This window comes from Anas acuta, chromosome 24 (genome assembly GCF_963932015.1).
Source record: "Anas acuta chromosome 24, bAnaAcu1.1, whole genome shotgun sequence".
Lineage (NCBI taxonomy): Eukaryota > Metazoa > Chordata > Aves > Anseriformes > Anatidae > Anas > Anas acuta.
The window spans coordinates 3,426,678-3,452,540 of record NC_089002.1 but is presented as its reverse complement, the minus strand read 5'-3'; the positions used below and the strand labels follow the sequence as shown (position 1 = coordinate 3,452,540).

The 25,863-nt window shown below is 56.9% G+C and overlaps 1 protein-coding gene across 2 annotated transcripts in view; it reads left to right on the top strand.

Annotated features, from left to right (window-relative positions):
* The first annotated feature begins 1,408 nt into the window (after positions 1 to 1,408).
* Positions 1,409 to 25,863, top strand: part of CNTN2 (contactin 2) — a 29,505-nt gene continuing 5,050 nt past the window's right edge. The window contains exons 1-22 of one of the 2 annotated variants that reach the window (XM_068660261.1): positions 1,409 to 1,574; positions 11,352 to 11,472; positions 15,061 to 15,205; positions 15,820 to 15,995; positions 16,234 to 16,329; positions 16,611 to 16,820; positions 17,406 to 17,505; positions 17,749 to 17,924; positions 18,568 to 18,704; positions 19,230 to 19,359; positions 20,226 to 20,376; positions 20,650 to 20,777; positions 21,171 to 21,346; positions 21,460 to 21,580; positions 21,858 to 22,016; positions 22,160 to 22,309; positions 23,041 to 23,111; positions 23,332 to 23,566; positions 23,962 to 24,077; positions 24,413 to 24,599; positions 25,083 to 25,195; positions 25,282 to 25,450. In XM_068660261.1, coding sequence (XP_068516362.1) covers positions 11,418 to 11,472; positions 15,061 to 15,205; positions 15,820 to 15,995; positions 16,234 to 16,329; positions 16,611 to 16,820; positions 17,406 to 17,505; positions 17,749 to 17,924; positions 18,568 to 18,704; positions 19,230 to 19,359; positions 20,226 to 20,376; positions 20,650 to 20,777; positions 21,171 to 21,346; positions 21,460 to 21,580; positions 21,858 to 22,016; positions 22,160 to 22,309; positions 23,041 to 23,111; positions 23,332 to 23,566; positions 23,962 to 24,077; positions 24,413 to 24,599; positions 25,083 to 25,195; positions 25,282 to 25,450 — 3,001 coding nt within the window. In that variant the 5' untranslated portion in view covers positions 1,409 to 1,574; positions 11,352 to 11,417. Of the gene's footprint in view, positions 1,575 to 11,153; positions 11,175 to 11,351; positions 11,473 to 15,060; positions 15,206 to 15,819; positions 15,996 to 16,233; positions 16,330 to 16,610; positions 16,821 to 17,405; positions 17,506 to 17,748; positions 17,925 to 18,567; positions 18,705 to 19,229; positions 19,360 to 20,225; positions 20,377 to 20,649; positions 20,778 to 21,170; positions 21,347 to 21,459; positions 21,581 to 21,857; positions 22,017 to 22,159; positions 22,310 to 23,040; positions 23,112 to 23,331; positions 23,567 to 23,961; positions 24,078 to 24,412; positions 24,600 to 25,082; positions 25,196 to 25,281; positions 25,451 to 25,863 lie in introns of those variants that run through there. The other variant, XM_068660260.1, reaches the window with a different exon arrangement.

Genomic DNA, 25,863 nt, shown 5'->3' with positions numbered 1-25,863 from the left:
CAGCAGGACCCCCCCCTCTCCTCCGCCCTCCATCCATGGGCAGGGGCACTTCACCTCCCTTGGGTTCCCTTCGCTCGGTGCCTCCACCAGTCCTACTGGGCAGGCAGCAGCGTGCAGGATCTCGCCCCGTTCTTCCTTTCTGTCCACCAAAAGTGAGTGGAAAAAACGATGTGTGCCATGCAGGGAGGGCTGGGAGCCCGCTGGCACGTTCACGCACACACCTCCGCCAGGCGCTGGTGCCCAGCACGGAGCACCGGCCACCCCAGCAAGGGCTGCAGGAGGTTGCCGTGCCCAGTTTCTGCTGATCTCACCCCAAAACAGCAGCTGAGAGCAGAGCGCAGGGCGAGGGAAGGACAGGACGAACCATCGGGCGTCCTCCCCGCCGTGCGCCCCGGCGCGCTCCCTCCTGTGCCCGTCTGGCTGGAGGAGCCCGGACCGCTGGAGCTTTGCCAATCAATAGAGATACTAATGCCTTAATTACTCCTCCGTAATTGCAGCCCATTAACCTGTGGACAGCCCAGTGCCCATTGATCTCCTTCCGTCATTAGCAGGGCTGTGCCGGGGCCGGGAGGGAGGGAAGGCTCGGGGCGGCCGTGCCACCTCCCCACCGCTCTGCTCCCGCTTCGGCCCGATGCGATCGGAACCGGCTCCTTCTCCCCGACCTCAGCGCCCGCAGGGTGTCACAGAGGAGGGCCTGGAGCGTCCCTGCCACGGGTCATAGCGTCACCCCCCCGGTGCAGACCCCCCGTTTTGAAGCCGAGCTCTGCAAAGCCCCCGGCCCCCAGCGCACGGATCGGGTCCCACCTCTGACGGCGGCGCTTGGCTCAGCGGAGCTGCCCCAAATTTTTGCTAGAAAGCAACTTCCACGGCACGCACATAAACCTGGCGGTGTTCACACACAGCCACACGCATCAAATTCAGCGGGGGGGGCACACACACACGAGCCCGGCTATGTACGTACATAATTACACACATCCATGTAGCCCCGGGGGCGTGCGTATCTAGAGGAACACGCTCACGCTGCACAGGGGTGGGCGTCCCCGTTGAGACTCCCCCGGCTCAGAAAGGTCCCTTTTTTCTTCTCCCACCCCCCAAGACAGGGGGCTGCTCAGCCCCGAGGCCCCACACCTGCTCCGGCCCCAGGGACGGGGCGAGCCGGAGGCGATGGGCGCAGGCGAGGGGGTTTCTGCCGGAGCCGGGAGCAGCAGCAGCAGCCACGGCTGCTGAGCCTGGCCATGAATTATGCATGATGCTGCGAGTCGCTCTGCCTCTCTGACTGGTCCTTGGACTGTGGCAAGTGAGGTAAAGGCAGAAGGAAAAAAAAATAATAATAAAAAAAAAAAAATCACCCTCTCCAGGGACCGGCGTGGTGGTTGGCAGCGAGCGAGGGAGCGCGCACGCAAGGAGGGAGGAGAGGGAGGAGCACATCCTAATGCAGAGATGCTGCAGTGGCTTTGGGCGCACACAGCCACGCTCGGGCAGGCAGCACCGAGCTCTGCCTCGCAGCACAGGCTCCGGAGGCAGCGGGGCCCCGCTCTGCCCTGGCTCATGCACACCCGGAGGAGCCGCACGAGGTAAGCGCGTCTCCAGCCTTTCCTTTTTCCAGCCGCCCCTGGAGGAAGGAGGCCGCGGATTTCTGGGCTCCTTTTTCCAGCCCGGCCAAAATTCTCCTCCGGCACCCGCGGTCGGGAGAAGCGGCCGCATCCTGCTGGGTCCCACGCGGGGCCGGGGAAAGCGAGAGCGCGGGGTGGGCTCGGGCGTTTCTCGCCATGCGATGGTTCCGCAGGAGCGACGCAGGCTCTGCCTGAACTGGAGAGGAGCCGGGGGTGGAGTTGGGAGGAAACGGGGGGGCTACGGCGGTGTCACTTGTAGCAGGGGCTGAGCCGAGCAAGATCGGCACGGAAATAGCTGTTCTGGAGCAGGTCGGGGGTTATTAGTTATTAATTAGTGCAGTTGCGCCTTCCCTGGTGCGCTCTGGCCGGTGGCACTTCGGAGAGCCCGGCTCGCTCGGCTGCTGCGTCTGGGGGGGGGATCGGAGGGGGGCTGCAAAGCTCCGGCTGCACAAAACTCCTCCAGAGCGGCACAGCCCAAGGAGCTGAGCTTCCTCCTCAGGCAGGGAGGATGAGGATGAGTGTGGTGTCCCAAATCCCCCCCCACCGCCTCCCACGAGGGCTGCAGATCTCGGGTGGGGTGGGAGCTCTGCTCTGGGCACAGGGGGTGTCGCTGCGATCGAGGCTGGCTGGGGATTTGCAGCTGGCAGCGGGGGGGGGCTCGGTGCAAAGTCATGGGCAGAAGCTCGCCCATGGCTGGGAGCACCCGGCAGGGTTTAGTGTGGCTCCTTCCCCACTCGGGGCTGGCTGGATGCTTGGCTGGGGCAGCAGCAGCGTGCTGGGGGGGCTCCCGGTCCCTGTTTTAAACTTCCTGAGCTCCCCCTCCTTCTGCACCCCATCCACAGCGATCCCTCCCTGCTCCCCCAAGGCTTGCAGCACTCCCACGAGCCTCAGTATTGTTGTTCTGGCTGGGCTGGGGAGCATTCCTGAGACTGTAATATCCCTAAAGAAACACTGGTTGCTTTGAGGGCTTCTATCCGAGGGCTGGGAACAACCCGAGCCCTCCCCAGCAGCAGGCTTTGGCCAGACCCACAGCTCCTGCTCCTCCCAGGCCACCTCCAGGCACATCCACGAGGAGCTCACAGGGCACAAAGCTGAAGCATGAGATTTAGGAGCAGGTTTGCAGCCCCAGGGGAACCTCCCAAGGCTGTGTATTTGGCAGCAAACTGTGGAAAGGGGCAGGGGAAAATCAGAGCAGGGCACCACACACACCCCAGAGCTGGGGGACACCTTGCTGAGCACCCTGCTTGGGGCAGCGAGGGAAGGCAGACGTGTGACTGTGCCTGACAGCAGCACCTGCACGACCACAACCCCAAAAGCTGCCTGCTTTGCTAGCACAGCTCCCCAACTTTCTAGAAATAACCACACTTTCCAGGGAGAGGCGAGGAGGGTCCATGCCCGAGGGAAGATGCCAAGGTTGTGCTCAGCCCAGCTGCGTGCCCTCCCCGGAGCACAACTACGAGGGAAGGAGACAAAGGAACCGCAGGGCTCCTCTGCCTCACCTGATCCATTACTGCCCAGCACAGCAACCACCACTTCGGTGGCTGGAAGTCATTCTGCAGAGAATTTCATAGCCTGTAGGATTATTGCCTCTGCAGGCTTACCGCAAGCAAATCGTGGGAAGCAGAACCCAGCCGTGGCAGTGAGGGGGCATCCCAAGCTTTATGGAAAGTGCTCTGAGAGTTTCCCCTGAAGGTGCTGGGCATGAAGCGAGCCCCTGCAGCCACCTGCCAAGGGGAGCAGCAGCTCAGGTAACGCTGCCTGCCATCTCCCTACACAGCCGTGGGCATTTCTCTCCTTCCTGACCACATCAGGCTTCCCAGGGATGAGGAACTGAAGCTGAACCCCGTGCTGGTCAGGGGCACCCAGGGATGGCACCAAAGCCCAGATGCATGGGAGGAGGTAACAGGCTTCCTTAGAGTCCTTTAGGAGTCAGGCAGTGCAGGTGGAAGGGAAGAAACATGACCAAAACCTGCCCTAACGAGCGCTCTCAGGCTCTTTCTAGATCAGCAAACCAAATCTAACTCATTTTGGGGTTTCCAGACACTACATGGCTCTGGGTACCTGGTGAGCTGTAGACAGAGACCAGGTATCTTGGCAGGCAAGGAAACAAGGTCAAACCTCAAGCTATAAAAAGCTGTTTCCTTAAACCCAAAACGTGTTACCGTTCCCCCCCTCCTTCCCCTTTGACACACGCCCTTAGTCCCATTGCCACAACACAGCTGTAGGGTCCAGGACCTTACCAGAGGGACCTTCAACATGACCCCGATGTAGATGCCCCAAGAGCTCAGTGAGCACAGGAGTTATTCCTGCTGAGCAGCCTACATCCTCAATTACCCCGTGTCATTTCTTGCACACCCAGCCGAGCTGTCAGTCCCGCAGCAGAGCTGTAAAGCAGGGAGCCCCTGCTCGGGAAGGGAAGTGGGACATGTGTTCTGTGCGGGTTCTTGCTTGTTTTTATAAGGCAGAGAGCAGCTTGGCACTAGCTGGAGACGCTGAATGTTAAGCAACACTTTAACAGAGACAGATGAGAAGGTTGAACATAAGGATGCTGCTCTCCGAGGAGCAGGATGAACGCAGCATCGTTACAGGGGAGATCCCAAGCTTCCCCCAGGAGCTCAGAGGGAGAGGATCCTGGCACCATTTCACCACCTCCCCAGCATCCCCATCACCCCGGCACAAACACCGAGCAGTGCAGCAGGGCCAAGGAGCTCTGTGGGGCTGGGACAGGCACACGGTGCCTTGTAGGGCCCTTGCTGTCCCTTGCTCCAGCCTCTCCTGGGGTCCAGCTCTCACCAAGTGACTTACAAAACAGCGAGGGAATAGGTTCGGGTGCAGGTAGGCAGCTATTTATATCGGTGCCACATCAAAGAGCTGCTGCCGGTGACGCCACGGCAGCACTGACAGCACGAAGTGGGTGAGTTCGTGAGGCTGACGGGGCTGAGGATGTCCCGGGGCTGTGCGTGCTCAGTGGGTGGTGCCGTGCTCTGATATAGGAAAGGGAAACCTGAGATCTGAAGCTTTATTTTGGGGGCGTTTTAGTTTGGGGTGACTGTGGCAGCAGGCGCAGGGCACAAACACATCCTGACCCCACTCCCATCCCCTCTGCCAGGACAATCAGGCCTCTCTCAGCTTCTCCTCTGCTGTAACCCCAGCCCAACATTTGCATTTCCTACACAAAGATGCTGCAGGGCTGTACCCCGCTGTGCTTACGCCGTGGTTTGCCATAGCACGGATTTGCTCCTCCATAAGGAGCACCAAATACCTTGAACTTGAGCCACCACGCTCAGCACATTAACAAGGATTTCAGGCAGACATCATCTCTCCAACACCCACGTGCTAAACTGGAGTCACTTGTGGCCTTGTTTTCAAAGTCTTTCAGCATCCTTCCAGCTGCTATCGACTCAGGCTATCGATTGAAATACCAGTCTTCGGGGAGAGCTTAGGAGCCGCATGCTGGCAGCCTCGGTCAAACACCACACTCGCGTCCAGCTCGAGGGGAAATCCAGCAAGATTTCTTCCTCCCCGCCCTCGGCTGCTGCCTGGGGCCGGTGCAGGGAGCTGTGCCGGCTGCTTGCACGGGGCTGCTTCGCTTCCCCACGCACTGAGCTTGCCCCTGTGGCAGCTCAGGGTTGAGCCACAGCAGCTCCAGCCCCCAGGATTTATCCAGGGTCGATTGCAGCAAAGCAGAGGCTCAGAGTTTGGGGCTGGATTTCCAGCACCCCAAGGCTCTGGGGTGATTATAGCCAGAGATGTGATCTGGTCCAATTAAAAAAAAAAAATAAAACTCACTGTGAAGCTCAGGTTTTGAGCTCCAGCTGCCCGACACACCAGAAGAGCAGGAAAAAGCATTTGTTTGGGGCCACGCACAGCGCTGGCTGCTATATGGCAATTAGATTTCACCGTGCCAGCGACTCCGGTCCCAAAGCCATTACCCCTCAGCCGTGTGCCTGCACGCAGCCGCGCCTCCACATGCTCTCAATCAACGCCTCCTGACCAAAAGCAGATCCCCGCTTTGTCCTCTGCACAAAGAGAGGATGAGCTGTGCACGAGCACCAGGCTCTGCCTGCTGGACAGGGGCTGAACTAAAGAGGACTCCCACTGAGACCCTCTTACATCGGGGTGCCGTGACCTGCGGTGCGCACAAAGGCACCGTCCAATTATTCAGGGAAAAAGAAGTTAAACACGGAAAACAGTGCTTGAACACCGCTGGGATCCCATCAGGAAGTCCTGCTGTTCCCTGCCCCAGGCTGAGCAGCACTAGATGGGTTTATCCCATCCCCAGGTGAAAATAAACCTTCCCCCGGTGTTAGCAGTAGCTGCACGCTGGGGAGACCCACACCGGAGCAGCTCCCGCACCCCACAGTGGCACCTTCCCTTTTCAGACTTTTCTCCCAACTTTTTCAGGGTGTTTGGTACCCTGCTTCTGCTCCAAGCTCCTCAAGAGCAGCTGATCAAACACTGATCCTGATCAATTTGTTATAATTAATTAATGATAATCAGGCACAGCAGCGCAGCCCAAGGGCAGGCACAGGGGGAGAGCACCCACCCCGTGTCCCCCAGCTCCGGAGAGGAGCTGCCCAAAGCCTTTCCTCCCTGAGCAGAGGGCACAGAGCCTCCTCTGAGCCACAGCACCAAGGTTATTAAATGAAACCAGAGCACTAGAACAGTTATTGATCCTTCCCCGTGGCACCTTACCCCAAAAAAAGTTTGTACAAACCCAGGTACCCCCAAAAGGTGCACGTACCCACAGCAGCCATCTGATTTACCGTGTAGGCTGCGCAGCTGGGGGTTATTTTAGGTGCCCCTATGCACACGTGAGGCTCTTTCCTCCACCCATCTCCCAGACCAGATCCTACAGCCAGCTGCACCACCCCAAAAGTTGCCTTTGGGGTTGCCCCACACCTCGGAGCCCCAGGGCAGCACCTCTCCAAACGCGGGTGCCCGGGGGAGAAGCGCCTTGGTTTCCATGGATGTGGTGATTCAGAATCACTCCAGATGTAAATCAGCTCGTGGTGCACCGCTCCGAGCCCTGCAGCACTGCTGCACGAGGGGGGAACCACAGCTCCCAGCCCACGGAGCAAAAAGCAACAGGAACCAAGACCCCAACAAACCCAAACCCCATCCCCAAGCCTCAGAGATACCCAGTTTGGGGGCCCAGCAACCACAATTAACCCTTTCTCCAGCCCCAAGCAAAGCTGTTTGCAGGCTGCACTACCTTTTATTTCTTTTTTCCTGCTCACCTTAGTTTCTAAAAGCATAACACAGCCAAGGCAGCAGCTCCAGGGGACAAGCAGGATGCTGGGGCTGCTCTCAGGGCAGGGACATGGGCACAGACACCGCACCAGGGGAGCTCCCCAGCCACATCACCACATCAAGTGGGTAACCCAAGCTGCCACCCTACAGCACCCACTCTCTTCCTCTAAAGCCCCAAACACCCCCAAAATATCTTTCTTTTATCTGCTTTCCTCTCCTACCTCTTTCCAGCACGTTCTCCAGCCCCTGTGCTGAGCCAAGAGGGCAGAGCTCAGCCCTCTGTGCAATTACACTAACGAGGGCTGATGGCAATCGCTCACACCTGGGGGCACGGGGCCAGCCAGGCCCTTCACCCCCGAGCTCTGGGGGCTTGGGATCAGCCTCCAAGCCCCCCTTGCGCCCCACACAGCAGCTCTCAGCTCCGTAGGGAGCTCCAGAGGGAGAGGAGCTGAGCTTGGGGCCCTTCTCCCTCTGCCTCCAGCCGTTCCCCTCGTCCCCATGAACATCTCAGCCGTGCACCTCGCTTCCCCTGCCCGCAGCACGGGCACAAAGCTCAGCTGAGGCTCAGCTGAAGGCACCTGGCTCCATCCACCCCACCCGGGTGTGAGTTCCCAGTCTGCAGGTGCCACCTTCACCCCCTCCCCAGGCAGAAGGAGCTGGGCTGGGCACTGCAGAGCACGCGCTGACCCCAAACCTTCACCCTTTGTGCTAACACTGCAGCCCAGGGGGCAACGAGAAATGCATCCAGCCCCTGAAATCCCCCACGGGGCTGCCAAACCCCTCTGGGGGTGCTTTGGCCACTGGGCGCTGGGGACTTCCCTGCTTAGGATTGTTGTGGGGTGGCGTCTGGATTTCTGCTGCCGCATGTCCTGGGGCCGCCAGGTTGTCAACCCCAGCAGATTGTCAGCCCCGAGAAGCTCAGGAAAGGCTGAATCCGGAGCTGGCACCGAAATCTGCCTCTCCTGAGCACAGACGGGTTGTACAGGAGGACAGCCCCATTCCGATAAAACCACTTCCAGCTTGCTGAAACACGCTGTTCTGGAGGTGGACAAAATGTGCCTAACAGTGGGCAGGTTTTGCAGCTCAGCCTCCAGCCAAGACGAGCAGTGTGCCTTTTCCAGCCCCAGCGACGCTCCTTAGTGACAGGGACGTTCAGAGCGCAGGACAAACCGCACCGCTGCCCCTCCGGAGCTCTCCGGCATCGGGAAACGTTGGAGCAGCCCCGCTTACACCCAACTGCTCCTCTCGTACCCATGGGGGATTAAATGGCACTCGTTGATCCCGGTAACACGTTGCACTGAGGCTGTGCTGGCCGTGCCAGCTCTTGCTGAAGGCCAGCTCCCAGCGAGAGCGGGGAGGTGGTGGTGCCAGCGCTGTGCCCCACGCCAGGGCTCGGCGCTCACCATCCCTCCCCGACTCTTGGAGGCTTCCCAGGGTCACCTCCTCCCATCGATGCTCCTCCAGAGCCAGGAGCGGTGCTGAGCGAGCTCAGGATGAGGCAGCACCTCCTCTCCCAGGGGCTCCGGGGGATTCGAACTCTCTCTGCAGCTCTTTCCTGAGAGCTCTGCCTCGGTGATAATGGATCGCGCGCGGCTCCCAGGGGCTCCAGCGGAGAGTGCTAATGCAGCCCCTGCACATGTTTCCTGGTGTGCCCATGCCTCCCTTGCTGCTGGAGGTATTAATGACAGCATCCATTAGCGGGGCTGACAGATCCCCTTTCAGTACAACAGCAGGCTCTCAAGTGACTGTCAAAATACCCTGCGAAGAGGGGAAAGAACAGGTCCCCCCGGGCCCTCTCCTAATTAAGGACGGGCAGCGGGACCGAGGGATCAGATGCAAAGTGCACGGCCACGCTCGGGAGAAGTTCGGAGTCAGGTGCAGGAAAGGAGGCCGGGGGCAGTGCCTGGGGATGCCCCAGGGTGTGCAGCACGACTCAGACTCAGCACCGCAGCCCCAGATGTGCTCCTGCAGCACCAGGCCCCCCGGCAGTGTTGGATCGTGGCACGAGGGCACTACGACAACCAGGGGTGTGCAAAGAGCCTGGGAGGGACGTTTGGTCCAGCCTCTAGCTGCAAACAGACACAACCTCAGCACTCGTAGACATTACTCTGTTCTCTCTCACTCTCCTGTGATGCAGACCACGCCTGGGTATCGCTTTCCTAATTTTTACAAAGGATTTAAAGCCCCAGCCGTGCTGCGGCTGGGTTCAAAGAGCCCCAAAGCCACAACTCTTCTTGTCACCTCTTTAAAAGCCCTGGCCCGCTGTCCCAGCGGTCTGCAGAGCAGCAGCACGGCACGTCTGCCCGGACTGTCCCCTTCTGAAAGGTCCCCACCTGCATCAGGTCCTCGCAGCACCCACGTCTGAGCGTGCAGGAGCCTGGAGAGGCAGAGGCAGCGCACACGAGGAAGCAAGGAAAGAAAATGTGCAAATCGGGGATGGGAGTAGATGGGGAGGTCCGGGCTGAAAGAGGCGAGCTGCAAAGCCAGCTGCAGAAGTGGGGAACAAAGCTGTAGTTTACCCAATAAATAATTGATCTAGAACTAATTAAATAATTCAAATCAGCTTAATTTTTACGAGTAACAGCTTTGCTCAGCCACAGGGAAGGAAGCCGCAGGGGGAGGCTGTCACAGCAGCGCTCCTCTCCCTGCCCAGGACGGGGGTCCTGAAGGAGCTGACACCTGGGAGAAGCGGGATGAGATTTGCTCCCCCTCACACACAGCCCCTGTATTCCACGCAGCACCCTTCCCCTCTTCATCTCGGATTTGCTTTAAAAGAGAGAGGAAAAATGAAACGAGGAGCTGTGACTGAAACGACTCGAGCAGGAGGCTGCTGCTCGTCCCAGGGCGCTTAGGACGGGCGCACAAACACACAAGGGGGAAGCAGCCACGGAGGGGGGGGACACCAGGAAACAATGAGGCAGTGTTAGCTGAAAGGCCGCGGGTTCAGGACGCCGTTTGGGGCATGATTCCCGGTGCCATCGAGTGATTTCATAGGGCTGACTCACTCCGGGGCAGCTGGAACAAACCATGCTCCGTCCCCAAACCCTCCCCTCTGCCACCCCGCGACTGCCCCTGCTTTGGGGCAGGGTTTTCCTTCCCCAGCTGCGGCGTGCGCCGAGCACCGGCCCTATTTTGGGGTCTGTGCTGCAGGAGGTGTTTGACCGGACCGTGAGCTGCTCCCCTTGGGCCAGCTCCAGCCCAAGCAAGGGCAAATCGAGGAGGATGCGGGATGCCTCTCCTTCCTTTAAAGTGTGGGTAGCACGATCTTATTCAGGCGAGGATTCAGAGCCCAGGTGGCTCCCCCAGCCCCCAGAGCCACGAAGCAAATGCAGAACCGTCCCCGTGTTTGCTCAGGTGCATCTCAAGGGCTCCTAATAGCGAGCAAGGCACTGGATTTTGGGGAGCAGCGATGCTCGCCGTGTCCCACGGGCCAGGAAAGCAGCCCTAGCCGCGGGGGGCGAGGAGCAGCCCGGCCTGCTTCGGGCAGGCAGATGGGCAGGGAGCGAGGGGAAGCGGCACCAGCTGGAGCTGGGGGGAAGGAGAGCTCGCAGCCCGGCTCCTGGCAGCGCCGCCGGCTGCGGAGAGCACCAGGGAACGTGGGGCTCCTCCGTGCCTTACTTCAGATGCCGTTGTTCACAAAAAGGGGGGGGGAGATAAGATGCAAAAGCACCGCAGCGCCTTTGTCAGGATTGCAAGGAAAGGGGTGCGCGCGCTGAAGCTGCTCCCGTGGTGTTTTTCGCCAGGAGGGCACACACGGCCCAGCTGGGGCTGTCCAGGCTGGCTGCAGGGACATGGGGCTGCCCGAACAGCTCTGGTTTGGGTTTGGTTGCTTTTGAGAAAGAGCCTGGAAATCAGGAGAATGAGGAGGGGGCCGGAAAACGCCCCTCCACCTACTGATGTGCCCCCCGCAGCACCAGAGATGCCTCGGTGCTCCTTTATCTCATCTTAGCTATTCAAATGCTTTTTGCTTTGAAGAAAGGCAGGAAATTACCCAGCAGGTGGGCACCTCGCTGGGCACCTTGCTGGGCACCCCCCCATTTCCCCAGCACCCCCAGGAGCCTGCAGCGATGAGCCGGGTCCCCCCCGAGCTCTCCAGAGCAGAGGAGAGGCTCGGGGCAGGCAGGACGCCCGCAGGCAGCCACAGCCTGCCTGGAGAGAGTCAATTTGAGACAACTTTCTGACAAAATAACAAGAAGAAATTCTTTCTCCCTTCTCCTCCCAATACCCTGCATGCTTCTGGCTTTTCTTAAGTCGAAAAATATGCTAAGAAAGCATTAGTTTTGGAGGAGGGAGGAAGAAGAGCGGATGGTAAGGGGAGGAGGAGGAGGGGGAATAATTTCCCAAGGAAAAAAAGTTCCTTCAGACCTCTGCATTCCTCACCAGGAAAAGACACCCTCGTGCCGGGCCCGTGGGGATGTGCAGCTGGACACGGGGTCCTCGGGGAGCCACAGAAGCCCGCAGACAATCACTCTGTTTCTCTTTTAGGGCCGCTGTCCCCGCTCGCCCGTAGAGACACGGCCACAGGGGCCACAACCCGGCCGGAGGCGCAGGATGGGAGGTGCCGTGGGATTTGTCTGCACGTCCCTGGCTGTCGTCACCTGCGTGGGTAAGAGCAGCCCCTGGCCCCTCTGGGCTGGAGCTGTCGTGGGGTGGCCGAGAGGGGCTCAGCAGGGAGCTCAGACCCTGTAGGGGGTCCCAAATGGGACACAACCCAGGGCACACGATGCAGTGGTGCTTTGCTCACTGGGCACAAACCTCTCCATGCTCAGCTTTTGTGGCTGCGGCACTGTCTGTGCCTCCCGGGTGGTTTTTGTAGCCAGGGAACGTGGCTGTGGTCGCCCAGCTTTGTTCCCTTGGCTTCACTCTGGCCTCTGCACCGGGATGAATTTGTTCCTGCCAGCAGGGCTCGCTTGCGGTGAAGCTGCTTCCCCTCCTGGTTCTTCTAGGGGTGCCTCTTCTGCCATGCCCTGGCTGCAAAGATTCTCCCATTTGGCATCCGCTGGGGATCGTTCCTGGATCTCGGGGAGTCTCAGGCTACATTTTGAAGGCCCCTTTTCAGCAGGGAGATGTTTCATTTCAGACAGCTGAGAATTAGATAATGTCTTCAAGCTAATTCATCATCCCAGGAAGAGACTGCTTGGCTGTCCTTATAAATATCTGATTACCTTTTAATGTTCTGTGGGTCCCAGAGGAGGAAAAGGGAGGGGTGGCTGCCCTAGATTGGGAGGCAATTAGCCTGTTTGGAAATCACTCTGACCCAAATCTGGTAGAGGCCGCAAGACGGAGCTGGGGTCTCCCATTAACCAGCTGAGTTCGTACAACTTGCTCCAAGCTGAGCCCATAAAAGGCGGCTCGCTGCAAAACCCTGCGAGGGTTGTTTTCTCTTGACCTTTGGCTGATGATGCCATGGATCTCGGGAACCAGCTGGGACAGAGAAATCCTCACTGGAAACATGAGCGAGGGACCAGGGACCGAATAATGGCAGCTCTAGATGAGGCTCAAGGAAACCCTCTGGAGAGGGTGAAGTCAGAAGCCAAAAGCTCCAGGCTGGGTTGGTAACACCACCCGTGCCTCTGCTCATCCCCAAAACAATGACTTCCCGAGGATGCAAAGAGGTTTAAAGCTTACAGTGAATAGAAAGGTGTCTAATGAATTGTTAGGGAAGTCTCAATATCTCTCTGTTCAGACTTCCTATAAACCCAATTAATCAATTAATCACCCAGCTCCCTCACGTGCCAGGTTTTGGGCTGTGGTCAGCGCACCAGAGCTAAGAGTGTGCTGCCTGGGCTGGGCAAAAGGATTGCTGCTGCTGTGCTTGTAAACTGGAATCCATCCTGGAACACGTCCAGCTGAGACATTTCTCATTTCCTGGTCTCTGAAGCCAGCGTGGGGCTCAGCACACGGTGTTCAGCCTCCTGGACACCCGAGCCTTCCAGATCTGGCTACCAGCGCACCCCAAACGCTAACAATAAAAGCACGGAGCCACACGGCCAGAAACCAGCAGCTGATCAGCCTCGGAGGTGCTCAGATCTCCTCGATGATATAAATTCTCAGCTCTTAACTCTATCCCGAACCTGTAACTGCTCGGTTACTGCTCCAGCCTGCTGCTTGTTCAGCTTCACGGGGCAGATGCAGGCATTTCACCTCCAGCACCAGCCGGGCACCTTGGAGCCGTCCACACAAAATCATCCGGCCTCGTGACATTGATTACACGTGAGGAAATCAATGCCCGGCTGCTGGAGTCCACAACCTTGGCAGGCAGAGAGGGACAGCAGAGGACAGCAGTGGGGTGCAGGCTCTGGGTGGAACCAGAAGGGATGGTTAGCTAAAGTGGCTTGATCAGGAAAGAGCATCCCGTGAGAAGAGGCATGCTTGGGAGTGTCAGTAATATACAGATTATTTGTTAAACAAGTCGAAATTATTTATTACATGCTCCCAATTAATCTCAGAATGCAGAGCCGTTAATCCTTAATCCGTTCTCCACCACCCACCAGGACACAAGGAACACGCCACGTTCTTATTAATTCTCCATTAACTCATGATTATTTTAAGTGCCGGTCAGCAGAGAGCTATTTCCAGCTGAGACCTGCTCAGCACAGCCTCTGCTGAACCAACCGAGAGACCATTTCCAGCTTAGCCAAGCTTCTCCTTTGTGACTGTAGCTACTCGAGAAGGAAAATGGCACCTACACGGATCTGGAGGGAATCCGACCCTCAAAAAAAAAAAAAACCCACTCCTCTTATCCCAAAGAATGAGCCGCAGGCTGCAGCCCCCCTCCCGGGGTGACAGCAGGGAGCTGCTGCCTGCGTGGGGCTCCCTTGCAGCAGCTCATCCACGCTGGCAGGAGCAGAGGGCCCCGGTAATTGGGCAAAGCTGGGACAGGAGGAGCAGAGGCAGGCAGCAAACAGCTGCTGGGAACCCACCGAGCCAATTAGCCGGGCCCCTCTCCCGTCTCGCCCTCGTCTCCGCACGCAGGAGCAGCAGGAACATGAGACGAACCCCGGGAGCTACAGGTACGGGGCTGCTTCCCCCGAGCCCCGGAGAGCCGAGCTGGCCGCTCCCTGCTGGAAGTTCCTCCTGCATAAAACATCACGCTGGCTGGAGCCGCTTAATTTAACCGCCGAGCGTGCTGCGTACGGTAGGGAAGGAAACAGCTTGCTGGTTGGCACGGCGGCTTGGAGGCGGTTATTAACGCAATTACAGAGCACGGAAGGATCCTGGGGGCAGCCGAGCATCTCCTGGTTTATCGCTACAGACCGAGGGGACCGCGCTGGGAAGCACAGAGCCTTGAGGTGGCTCCGTCCCCGCGAGGGGACAGGCGTTCCTCCAGGTGCCGGGAACAAAACATCCCGGCAGCGATTATCTCGCCGGTTGTTTTTGCAGGCAAAGATTTCCAGGCGGCTTCTGCTTTGTTCTCGCCTCTCTGCATTGTCATTTCCACGAAGCCTGAGTGGAAGGGAGCCTGCTCGGGTTTGTGTTTTATCTGAGATGCAGAAGCTGTCACTGCGGACAGCCGGCACCTCCCAGGGAAACATCGTGCCAAAAGGCAGCCTGGGCACAGCACCCCAGAAAGCGGGCAGGTTTTTAGGTTCCTCTCGTGCCTCTGCCTGAGGCAGGCTCAAGATCAGAACCAGACCCATGTCTGAACATGAAAGCAGCAGGTTGGAGTCGAACCGAGAGCAGAGGCAGGGATGGAGGGGGTCAGACCCCTGCGCAGGGAGTCAGCGGCAGAGCCGAGAGCTTACTGCAAAGATCCAGGCTTCTCTCTCCTCCCTCGTCCTGGAGGACAAAGGAGGAACCGAGCAGCCAAGGTCTGTGCCGAGCAGCTAGCAGCACGTCCTCGCTGCCAGGACCAACGAGGGCACCCAGGCATTCCCAGCCCCAGCCCCGGCTGTGCAGGGCTGTGCGAGAGGCGTGTGCCAGCGCTCCTCCGTGTGCTCAGCTTCCAGCACGTCTGCTCCCCGTGGCACAGCAGAGAGGGTGTGAGATGCTCGCTGCGAAGCACACCCGGTCTGCCCCAACCCTGCTTGGGGCTGGGTCGCAGCGACAGATGGGCTGCGACTTGCACCTTGCTCCCTCTTTTATTCTACATCGAGTTCTGATGCCGCCAGGGACACCCTACGCAACCAAACGTCGGGATTTTTAGAGAAAGCTCAGTTTTTGCTCAGCTCTCTTGCTTTCCCCTCCCTTGCAGTTTGGTGCCAAGCCCAGAGTAGCAGCAGGACCTACGGCCCCGTGTTCGAGGAGCAGCCTGCCCACACCCTCTTCCCTGAAGGCTCGGCAGAAGAGAAAGTGACGCTGGCTTGTCGAGCAAGAGCCAGTCCTCCTGCGACCTACAGGTGAGCTCGCCTGCTCTCAGACACCAAGTCTGAACCTCTGTGTGGTTAAACACGGTGAGAACGGGTGTCTATAAGCTCCCCTGGAGATGTTCTGGAGAAGTGAGCATGGCTCTGGCAGGTTGGCACTAAAACTCAAAGGGAGCAGGGCGAGTCGAGACCAGAAACTGTCCCAGGAGGAGTCCTGGAGGTCTGGTTGGCAGTGCAGGGCTCGGTAACACCTGCACCTGAATCCAGCCCGAGGTGGCAAAATCCCAGCAGAGCTCCTCAGATACTGCTGAGATTGAAGCTCTGGCACTGGGAGAGTTTTGCCCATCAAAGGGCTCCAGCCCAGTGGTCCCAGCAGAGATGGGGCTGCTCCCTGCTGAGGAATGAGGCCAAAGCCTCTCCCCTCTCTGTACCAGGACTAGGACACAACCACGAGCTCTGTTTTTTGTTCTCCACTTTCACATAAAGCAGATCACCACGCAGGAACCAGCCTCCTTATCTACACACAGTGTGCCTCGCCCCCAGGTCCCAGCCACAAATCCAACTCAAATCCCAACCCCACAGCTGGAAGAACGAACGAGCACAGCTCCCTCTACTCATTTTCCCCTCTCTTTGCATGCTCCTGGCAGGTGGAAGATGAACGGCACGGAGCTGAAGATGGAGCCAGATTCCCGTTACCGGCTGGTTGCAGGCGACCTGGTGATAAGCAACCCCGTAAAAGCCAAGGACGCCGGCTCCTACCAGTGCGTGGCATCGAACTCCAGGGGCACGGTGGTGAGCAGGGAAGCCTCCCTGCGCTTTGGCTGTAAGTCCCATGTTTGTCCCCACGAGGTAAATGAAACGCAGCCACGGTGACACTGGGGTGAACTGAGCCCCCCCGTACCCCGTTAATAAAGGCTGGAGGGGAGCTCTCCTGTACCTGGTACCAGCAGCGGCACTTGGAGAGGTCCCCAGGCGCTTCCCATGGCCGAGGAGGTGCCGTAGGAATCCGATAAAATAAAGAGGAGATCAAATAAAGGCCAGGTTTCACTCTGCATGTTTAGTTTTGCAGGAATTCTCTGCCGAAGAGCGAGACCCCGTGAAGATTACGGAAGGCTGGGGAGTGATGTTCGCCTGCAGCCCCCCGCCCCATTACCCAGGTAAGGGCGGCGGGGCCAGGGCCAGGGGAAGAGATGGCACAGAGCGAGCAGCTCCCAGACATGGGACTCGCTCCTTGGTTTCTGGGGGAATTTTAGGGAAGCGATATTTTTTCAATTCAGGCTCCATAAAGCAAGAAAGCGGAGATAAGACTAAGCACGGGGAGAAAATAAGTGCCATCCAAGGAGCAGTTTCTGGGCTAGAAAACGGCCCGTTTGGCTTAATCCCATCCGAGAGGATGCTGGCAACGTGTGCAGTTTGTTCCTTTCTCTGCTCCCCACAGGCTTGTCCTACCGATGGCTTCTGAACGAGTTTCCCAACTTCATCCCAGCCGACGGAAGGCGTTTCGTCTCTCAGACCACAGGAAACCTTTACATCGCCAAGACGGAGGCTTCCGACCTGGGGAACTACTCGTGCTTTGCCACCAGCCACATCGACTTCATCACCAAGAGCGTTTTCAGCAAGTTCTCCCGGCTCAGCCTGGCTGCAGAGGGTCAGTGCTCCTGGAGTGTCCTACGAGGGCTGGGCGAAATGCAAAAATTAACAAACTGCCTCAAAGCACACGGGCTCCACGAGGCCCTAAGCACTCACCCACCAGACTCTCGGGGGAGTTTAAGAGCTTATGAAAATAATAATTGGCTGGAGCCTGGGGGAAGCAGCCCTCTCTTATGGCTTTGCTGCTATTGCTGCCACCAGTGGGGTTGCTCTAAAATAGAAATGGCACCAGGAACAGCCTGGGCAGGCTCCTGTACCCCTGGAACCGCAGGTGACTTTCTGCCTTTGGTGACCTCGCAGAGGTGCAGCTAAAGAGACCCGTTGGTCAGAGAGAAGGGAGTTAAGTAGTAGAAAATCAAGGAGAAATGGTCTTGAGGTGCTGTACATGGAGGTTTTTAGAGTCCTTAGTAGAAGCTCTTTTAAAAGGAAAATGAAACTTAGCCTCTGCCCACCCACGAATTACCCGTACCCATGCAGGTTCTTCAAAGCAGTGAAACCTTGCAGGTCTCTTTGCCCTCTAAGACCTCACGCGTGTGATTTTGAAGCCATCCAGAACTCCTCACCAGTGCCTTCCTTTTAACAGACGCCAGGCAGTACGCACCCAGCATAAAAGCCAGGTTTCCTGCAGACACCTACGCTCTGGCCGGGCAGATGGTGACTTTGGAGTGCTTTGCCTTTGGAAAGTGAGTGCAGCGACCGCGTCGCTCGGGGAGGGGAGGGCATCACAGCCCCTGTCTGAGGGATGTAGGCCAGGAGGGGGAATAGCAGGAGGGATGGAGGGGTGAAACCAAGCTGTCCTGCTGGCCGAGGCCCAGCTGGGCTGGGAGCTGGCTGACCGGGGCTGGAGTCACAGCACGCTGCACAGCACGGGCAGCCTGCTGCACCAGACCCCAGGGCTGGGCTTCACCGGGTTTGCTTTCCCGTAGCCCCGTGCCTCGGATAAAGTGGAGGAAGCTGGACGGTTCGCAGGCCTCCAAGTGGATCTCCAGCGAGCCCCTCCTGCAGATCCAGGACGTTGGCTTTGAGGATGAAGGCACTTACGAGTGTGAGGCTGAAAACATCAAAGGGAGGGACACCTACCAGGGCCGCATCATCATTCAAGGTAAGGCAGACAAACCCCACGCCCTACAGGGCACAGCGAGATGGCCCGGGCAGCAGAGTGAACCTCTGGGAGAGGAACTCCTGCCTTATATCAGCTAAACCCATCGCAAAGCCCTGACAAAGGCTATTGCAAGCACAGAGACCTCGTAACTTGGCCTAAAATAATCGTAGCAAAAATGAGGTAACCAGGGCTGGGAGCGCAGAGTTAGAAAAAGCAGATTTGGCTCGCACCCAAAGTCTTCTCCACACCTGAGCTCTTTTCACAAAGGTTAGGGCTTGGAGCTATTCATCAGACCTAGACAAGCTGCAAACTTAACGTGGTTCTCCCAGTCCGAATCCGGTCGTTCCTGAAGGTCAGGAATGGCCGCGTTTATTCCTAGGAAGAGAAATCACACTATTCTTCCTCAGATCTGGCTTCTGCCATAATTCCGTGCAGCCCACATGCACAGCAGCAGCCAGACCCATGGAGGACTCAGCCTTGCGTCGCTGCACAAAAGGCAAAAGGCTGTTCCCATGGTGAAACGCGCCGCGATAAATACATCTGCCAGCGGAGATGACACAATGAGCGTCCTTCTGCCTGCCTGGCACGGCGCGCCTCTCATCTGATCCTCTTGGCTCTGCCACCCTCTCTTGCTCCTTTGCAGCTCAGCCCGAGTGGCTGAAGGTGATCACGGACACGGAAGCCGACATCGGGTCCGACCTGCGCTGGAGCTGCGCGGCGGCCGGCAAACCCCGGCCGGCGGTGCGTTGGCTGCGGGACGGGCAGCCGCTCACCTCCCAGGTACCAGCACGGGCAGCAGCAACTCCTCCGTGCGCCCCAGGCCTCGCAGTACCGAAGCTGCTGCTCCACATTTTGAGCCCCTTCTGCCTCGCTGCAAATCCATCTTGACCCCCCTGGTTTATCACCCCTCTTCCATGCGCCCCCATTGAGGCTGCAAAGCGATGGCATGGTCCCTACCCGCAGCAGGTTCCTCCTCCCGTCTCGCTGCCATCCCAGCCATTGTTTCATGCAGCTGCAGGAGCTCGTGGTCAGTTCTCGGGGCGGATAAGTAGCACCTTGGACTTGCCGCTGTATGACCTGCAAGTTGCTGCTCAGGCACTCAGAAGTCTCAGCAGGCAGCACAGGGATGCGTGGTGCCCGCTGGACCCAAAAAAAAAACGGCCCACGTTTTCTCCCACAGAAAACCAGGCTGGCTCCAAACTGCCACACGAGTCTGTAATGAAACTCAGCCCTGAACACACGAGGCCTGAGTTCTGTTTTTGTTTTCCTCATCTAATGGGTTCGTCCTCTTGTTTGCCTGTACAGAACCGCATCGAAGTGAGCGGTGGAGAGCTGAGATTTTCCAAGCTAGTCCTGGAGGACTCTGGCATGTATCAGTGTGTGGCTGAGAACAAGCATGGCACAGTGTATGCAAGTGCTGAATTAACAGTGCAAGGTAATTTCTCATTCCCCAGTGCTCTGGGTTTCAATGGGACTCTGAAGCATTTTAGATCTCTTCCTGATATACTCTGCTGGCAATCTCAGAGTGAGACGAGAGCAGACAAATCCTGCTTCACTCACCATTGAAATGTAGCCGCTGGCTCAGCAAGATGCTCTACAAGCCCTTAACATTTGAATCTCCTGTAAGCTCAGTACTGCTGAAAGAGCACAAGGACATCTGTTTAGCTACACAAAGTGTACAGGACAGACAGCAGCACGACCAGCTCCCTCCCATCACACAACCTTCCCCTTTTGGGGAGGAAAGATGTCAAAAAAAGAGCTCGGTATCCATCCAGACTGCTTAGATGGATGGGGACTGGAACCGGGCTGAGGCCAAACTTGTTCCCCGTGAGTCTGACAGTTTAATTCCTTATGGGCAGTAACACCAGAGACAAACTAAAGGCCCTAAGCTGTAATTATTTAAGGTTAATGCACGGCGATGCACCAAATTAAGCCCGATTCCAGGAGGAGTTTCAGGCAAGCTGGGTGTCTGTACTTACACCAGGGGATTTTGGTCGGGATACTGAAGGGAACATCCTCTCCATTTTCAGAAGCAGCTGTTCTTGTGCCTCTCAAAGACCTTGCACTGGTTAGGGTCACACTGCCATCGCTCAGTACGACGCGTACCACCTAGCACCTGCCTTGGCAGGCGTTTGACAGCCGGCAGCAGAGGAATCGCGCCTTCATCCCGCTCCAGATACTGCCATGCTTTGTTACCAGGCCATCTAACAACAAATCAATACCTAGCTACACGGCAGTTAAAATGCTTACAGAGCAGGGTTTTTCTAATCGTTCCTTAATCCTCTGTTTTCCCCCCCGTAGCCTTAGCACCAGATTTTAGACTAAACCCAGTGAAACGACTGATACCTGCAGCCCGCAGCGGGAAGGTCATCATCCCGTGCCAACCAAGAGCAGCACCAAAAGCCACTGTGCTCTGGACCAAAGGGACTGAACTTCTGATCAACAGTAGCAGGTAGCAGCACAGAGTGCCCACAAACCATAGCTAAAATCACTTTTTTTCTTGCCAGAAGACTGGACTCGATGATCCAAGTGCGCTGCTACATCCCTCGACACACACGCTTTGTTGTTCTAGTTCCTTCTTTAAAAAACCTCTTCCATAGTATTTGTGGTCCTGTCTTTATCATCATTTTGTCCGAAACCAACAAGAGCTGGAAAGTGTTTGGCAGGGGTAGAGCGAACAGGCATTTTAACCTTCTTTCTTGTTATGGTTCTTCTTCATTTCCAGGGTGACTATTACCGCAGACGGCACCTTGATCCTGCAGAACATAAGCAAATCCGATGAGGGGAAGTATACCTGCTTTGCTGAGAATTTCATGGGCAAAGCCAACAGCACGGGAATCCTCTCCGTTCGAGGTAGAGATGTTTGGCTTGACTTGGGGTCAATCAAGCAGGAAACGCCTAAGAATGCCACAATGTGAATTGAAGCTTATTTCTCCTCTCTTTACACCCCCAAAAGCAGTACGGTACTCAGGGAATCAGAGACACTTCAGCCTGTACAGCAGCAAAGCTTCTGCCCGACCCACCAAATCACACCTACCAACAACCGGTCCTTGGGAAAAACATTTCTAATTTCCATTCACTCTAATCCCTTATCTTCCTCTGACAAAACCACAGCCAGCTCCTGTTAGAGAGGGATGACGTCAATTTAGGAAGTGTTAGATCATTTGGATGCTCCACCCCGTTAACGTAACTCTGGCACACGGAGGCCACTTGCAGCTAACAGCCCTCCCTCCTCTTTCCCTGCAGATGCCACCAAAATCACCTTGGCACCATCTAGCGCCGACATCAACGTCGGTGAGAACCTCACCCTGCAATGCCACGCGTCCCACGATCCAACCATGGACCTGACTTTCACCTGGTCGCTGGATGATTTCCCCATCGACTTCGACAAGTCGGAGGGGCACTACCGGCGCGCCAGCGTGGTGAGTAGAAAGGGGAATTGTGTGCCACCAACAAATTGTGTGCCGTCAGATGCTGGGTTGAGACGGGGCACGTTCAAACGCTTTCCCCACCGTGTCTCCTCTTCCCCACGCAGAAGGAAGCCGTCGGGGACCTCACCATCCTCAACACGCAGCTGAAGCACTCGGGGCGGTACACGTGCACAGCCCAGACAGTCGTGGACAGCGCTTCGGAGTCAGCCACGCTGACTGTCAGAGGTAATTTCCCTGCTCCTTGCTAGCCTGAAGCAGCAGCACGGTGCTTGCAGGGATCGGCTTGCTCCTCCCTTGCAGTCACGTCGTGATCTCACTTTTGAATTAGATGGTGAAGTCTTGGCAGCTTTAAAAGAACCCAAATTTGAGGTGACACTTCCCAGGCTACAGAAAATAAAGGAAAAGAAGGGCTTGATTTTAATTTATGACGTGCAGAATAGAAAGAGCAATAAGCCTTCAAATCGCTGGCATCTTAGTAACTCGTCTGTCCCCACCATCCCAGGACCTCCAGGCCCCCCCGGGGGCGTTGTGGTGAGAGACATCGGTGACACCAGCGTGCAGCTGAGCTGGAGCCGCGGCTTTGACAACCACAGCCCCATCGCCAGGTACCTGGTGGAGGCCCGGACCCTGCTCTCCAACAAGTGGAAGCAGATGCGCACCAGTAAGTGTCCTGGGGCAGCAGCTGCAGCGTGGCCCCCGCTGGTCGGGCTCAGGGACGCCAGCTCCCTGCCGAGTCCTTGCTCCGTGCTCGCACGCTGCCCACTTGCTCTGTTCGCTCCCCTCTCGTGTTATTGGATTATATAGATCCTGTAAACATTGAGGGCAACGCCGAGACAGCCCAGGTGGTGAACCTCATCCCCTGGATGGATTACGAGTTTCGGGTCCTAGCGAGCAACATTCTGGGAGTCGGGGAGCCGAGCTTACCCTCCAGCAAAATCCGCACCAAAGAAGCAGGTACGTGCAGATATGCTCGGAGGAGAAAAGGGGAATCAGAGGCACCTACCCTACACGCCAGAAGGGGAAGGCTGGCTTGCAACAACCCCCGGGCCCCGGCAATTAGTCTTCTCCTTGAGTGCTCCTAGAGGTGAACCCACCATGAAATTTTCTGCCTTTCTGCCCGTTTACAAATCAAAGACAAAGCAGTGCCAGAACTGGCAGCCTCCCCAGCCTTAGTTACAATATATTAAACCGTTATAAATCCTAGCTTCAAATACTGTGCAGTCTGGGCAGCAAAGCTTAGAGGAGCACAAGAGCCCTACTATATATATCACAGAGCGCAACTGTGCAAACACGAGATAAATTTCCCAGCTGTGCATGTTGATTCTATCTTCTGTAGCTCGAACACATAAGCAGAAGGGATGTAAGACCAGCAGGAGAAGCGCTCTCAACATAATGAATGCATATTAACTCCTTTCTAATTTAAGCTCTCTCACATATCCCTGCTTTTGAGCTTGATTCTCATCCCCTCTTAGAAGTGCTGCCTACAAATAAGCACACCAGGGACCAACCAGTGTCCAAGACCTCGTTGCCACAGACATCTGAAACATTTACAGCTTAAAAAAGGAGACCAGCACTCTTCTAATGAGCTGTCAAAGCCTGGCTGCTCCCTGTCTTTGTGCTTGTCTTCCCCGCTACCCTTTCTTTACCCAACCTGCGCTGTCTGCTTTTGTTTGGGGCCGTGACAGCACCCACTGTGGCACCATCTGGGCTCGGCGGCGGCGGAGGGGCTCCCAACGAGCTTATCATCAACTGGACGGTAAGTCAGCGGAGTCTGGGAGGCTGGGAGAGAGCCAGGGGGAGGAGCACGAGCCATTTCTCCGGAGAAATCAGTGCTGCAACACAACTGCCACGTGCGCTCGTGCCAAACACCGCGTGTAGTGGCAGCCCCAAAGCCTTGCCCGTTTGAATGGGATCTGCACAGGGGTGTGAGTGCCCGGCCCCTTTCCACGCTCCTTTCTCTTTCCGACCCCTCGCAGCCCACACTACGGGACTACCAGAACGGGGACGGCTTCGGCTACATCTTGTCATTTCGCAAGAAGGGCACCCAGGGGTGGCTCACCGCACGGGTGCCTCACGCGGAGTCCCTGCACTACGTGTACCGCAACGAGAGCATCGGGCCCTACACCCCCTTCGAAGTGAAGATCAAAGCATACAACAGGAAAGGAGAGGGCCCCGAGAGCCTCACTGCCGTCGTGTACTCTGCAGAAGAAGGTAAGGAGGGCTGCGGTGGCTCTGAGCTCACAGCTCCTCGCCTGATCAGCCACGGTGCCGGAGCTCCCCGGTGGGAGAGGTTTCTTTTGCTCAAGGAGCAGCTGGTAGCAAAGCGTCAAATTTATCTTGTACTTCAAGTACCCAGATAGATGTTTCCCTCAGCACACCCCTGACTGTACACCGAGAGCAGACAGAGATCTTCACAGCCTGCAGCTGTGGGTCTCCTTGACCTACTAAGTCCCTAAATCCCTTCCCTGTTCTTTGCTCCGTACACACAGTGCCAGCTGTCAGGCTGCGAGTTATCGGTGCTGCAGGCGAATCCCTCCTTTCGGTACACTGAATACACTGCCCTGAGGTGGAAGGAGGCTTTTATTCCCTTTTTGTGTCTTTTTCAGAACCAAAAGTGGCTCCGTCCAGAGTTACGGCCAAGGCTGTTCTGTCCTCGGAGATGGACGTGTCCTGGGAGCCGGTGGAGCAGGGAGACATGACCGGCGTGCTTCTGGGCTACGAGGTGCCCGACTGCCCTGGGAACAAGGGATGCTGAGAGGCACAGGGAGGGCCCAGCAAGGGAAATTCCCTCAGGCTAAGCAAGATGAAAGGAAACAGCGTTTTGTTTCCAAAGACGGGATAACAGGATAAGGGATAACGGGATAACGACAGCGTGAGGCTCTTATGGGGCCACTGCTAGTGCTCCTAAGGGTACTCGCCTTTGCTCGCAGGCTGTAACCTTCCTGCTGGGCACACGCTAGGGGAAATGCTCAGAAACAGGTACCAAAGGTGTCCAGCACTGCTCTTGGATGGAGACTTGCAGACGCCTCTACCATTACTGAACACTTTTCCATTTAGATCCGGTACTGGAAGGATGGCGACAAGGAGGAGGCAGCTGACAGAGTGCGAACAGCCGGGCTGGTCACATCAGCTCACGTAACTGGCCTAAACCCCAACACGAAATACCACGTCTCGGTCAGAGCTTACAACCGCGCTGGGACCGGGCCCCCCAGCCCCTCCACCAACGTCACCACCACGAAGCCACGTGAGTGAGCCCTGAGCACCTCCAGCCCCAGCATCCTACTCTCCCCATCAGCCGTTTCCTCCAGTGGACCCCCAGTGATCAACAAATCAATTAGCTTTTACCTCTTGGTGCCCTAAAGCCATTTCAGCTTTTACCTCTCGGTGCCCTAAAGTCTTTTCAGCTGGTCAATAGCACAGCTCCCTGCACGTCCTCAGATCAGCCTTGCGCTCTGAGATCCGTGCTCAGAGTCACAGTCATAAAGAAATACCTTGAGCCCTGCAGGGAGAAAACATCATTTGTTACCAGTAGCACCAAAATATATATATACACCGTGTTTTTCCTTCTCTTCTGCAAGAACATTGTACGTTTTGCTGGGATACTTCCCATTACACCAACCAGGGTGTTGCCAGCAGCCCTATCAGAGTCCCAGGAGATTCCTGCAGGCAGCACAAGCTCCTCCTTGCCCCCTGCCTTGCTGAATCTGCCTCCTTTTGTGTCTCTTAGCTCCAAGGAGGCCACCTGGCAACATCTCCTGGACTTTTTCGGGGTCTACGGTCAGCATCAAGTGGGACCCCGTGGTGGCACACACGGATGAGTCTGCGGTTACGGGGTACAAGGTACTGCAGCACGCAGCCGGCCTCTTACACGTGGCCCCGAGGGAATCGGGGTGAACACACAAACTCAGAGCCACTTCTCCCAACAGATGCTCTACCGGCAGGATTCCCACTCCGCTCCCACGCTGTACCTGGCCAGCAAGAGCCGGATCGACATCCCGGTCCCTGAAGATTTCACTCACGCCTTCGTGCAGATCCGGGTGACGGGGCCAGGGGGAGACGGGGTCCCCGCTGAAGTTCACATCCTGCGGAACAGCGGTACGTACGCCTCTCTGCTTACAGGGCACGTCCCAGACCACCAAAAAACACCAAAAAACAAGCCCAGTTCGTCTGCAGGACTGCCTCCTGGAGATGATGATCTCCTGCCAGGGCTCTTTGACAAGCGATGACTTTGTCACCGCTCCTCCCCGCCACGGCCAACGCAGCACAGCAGCACCATAATGTTTTAAAATCCCCCTTTCCCCTCCAGGAGCCCAGGGAACACCTTGCCCTGGTGTTTTATGTCAAATCTCTGGAACCGATCTGTGGTTCCTTTCGGTTGTTCGCTTAAAGGAACTTCTGAAGCGTCCCTCTCCAGCATCGCATCAAGTAACCCCCCTCCAGAATCCGAGCAACCTTTTAGTCTGGTCTGACCCCAGAATTAATATTTACTGCTAAAGCCCTGTAGTCCC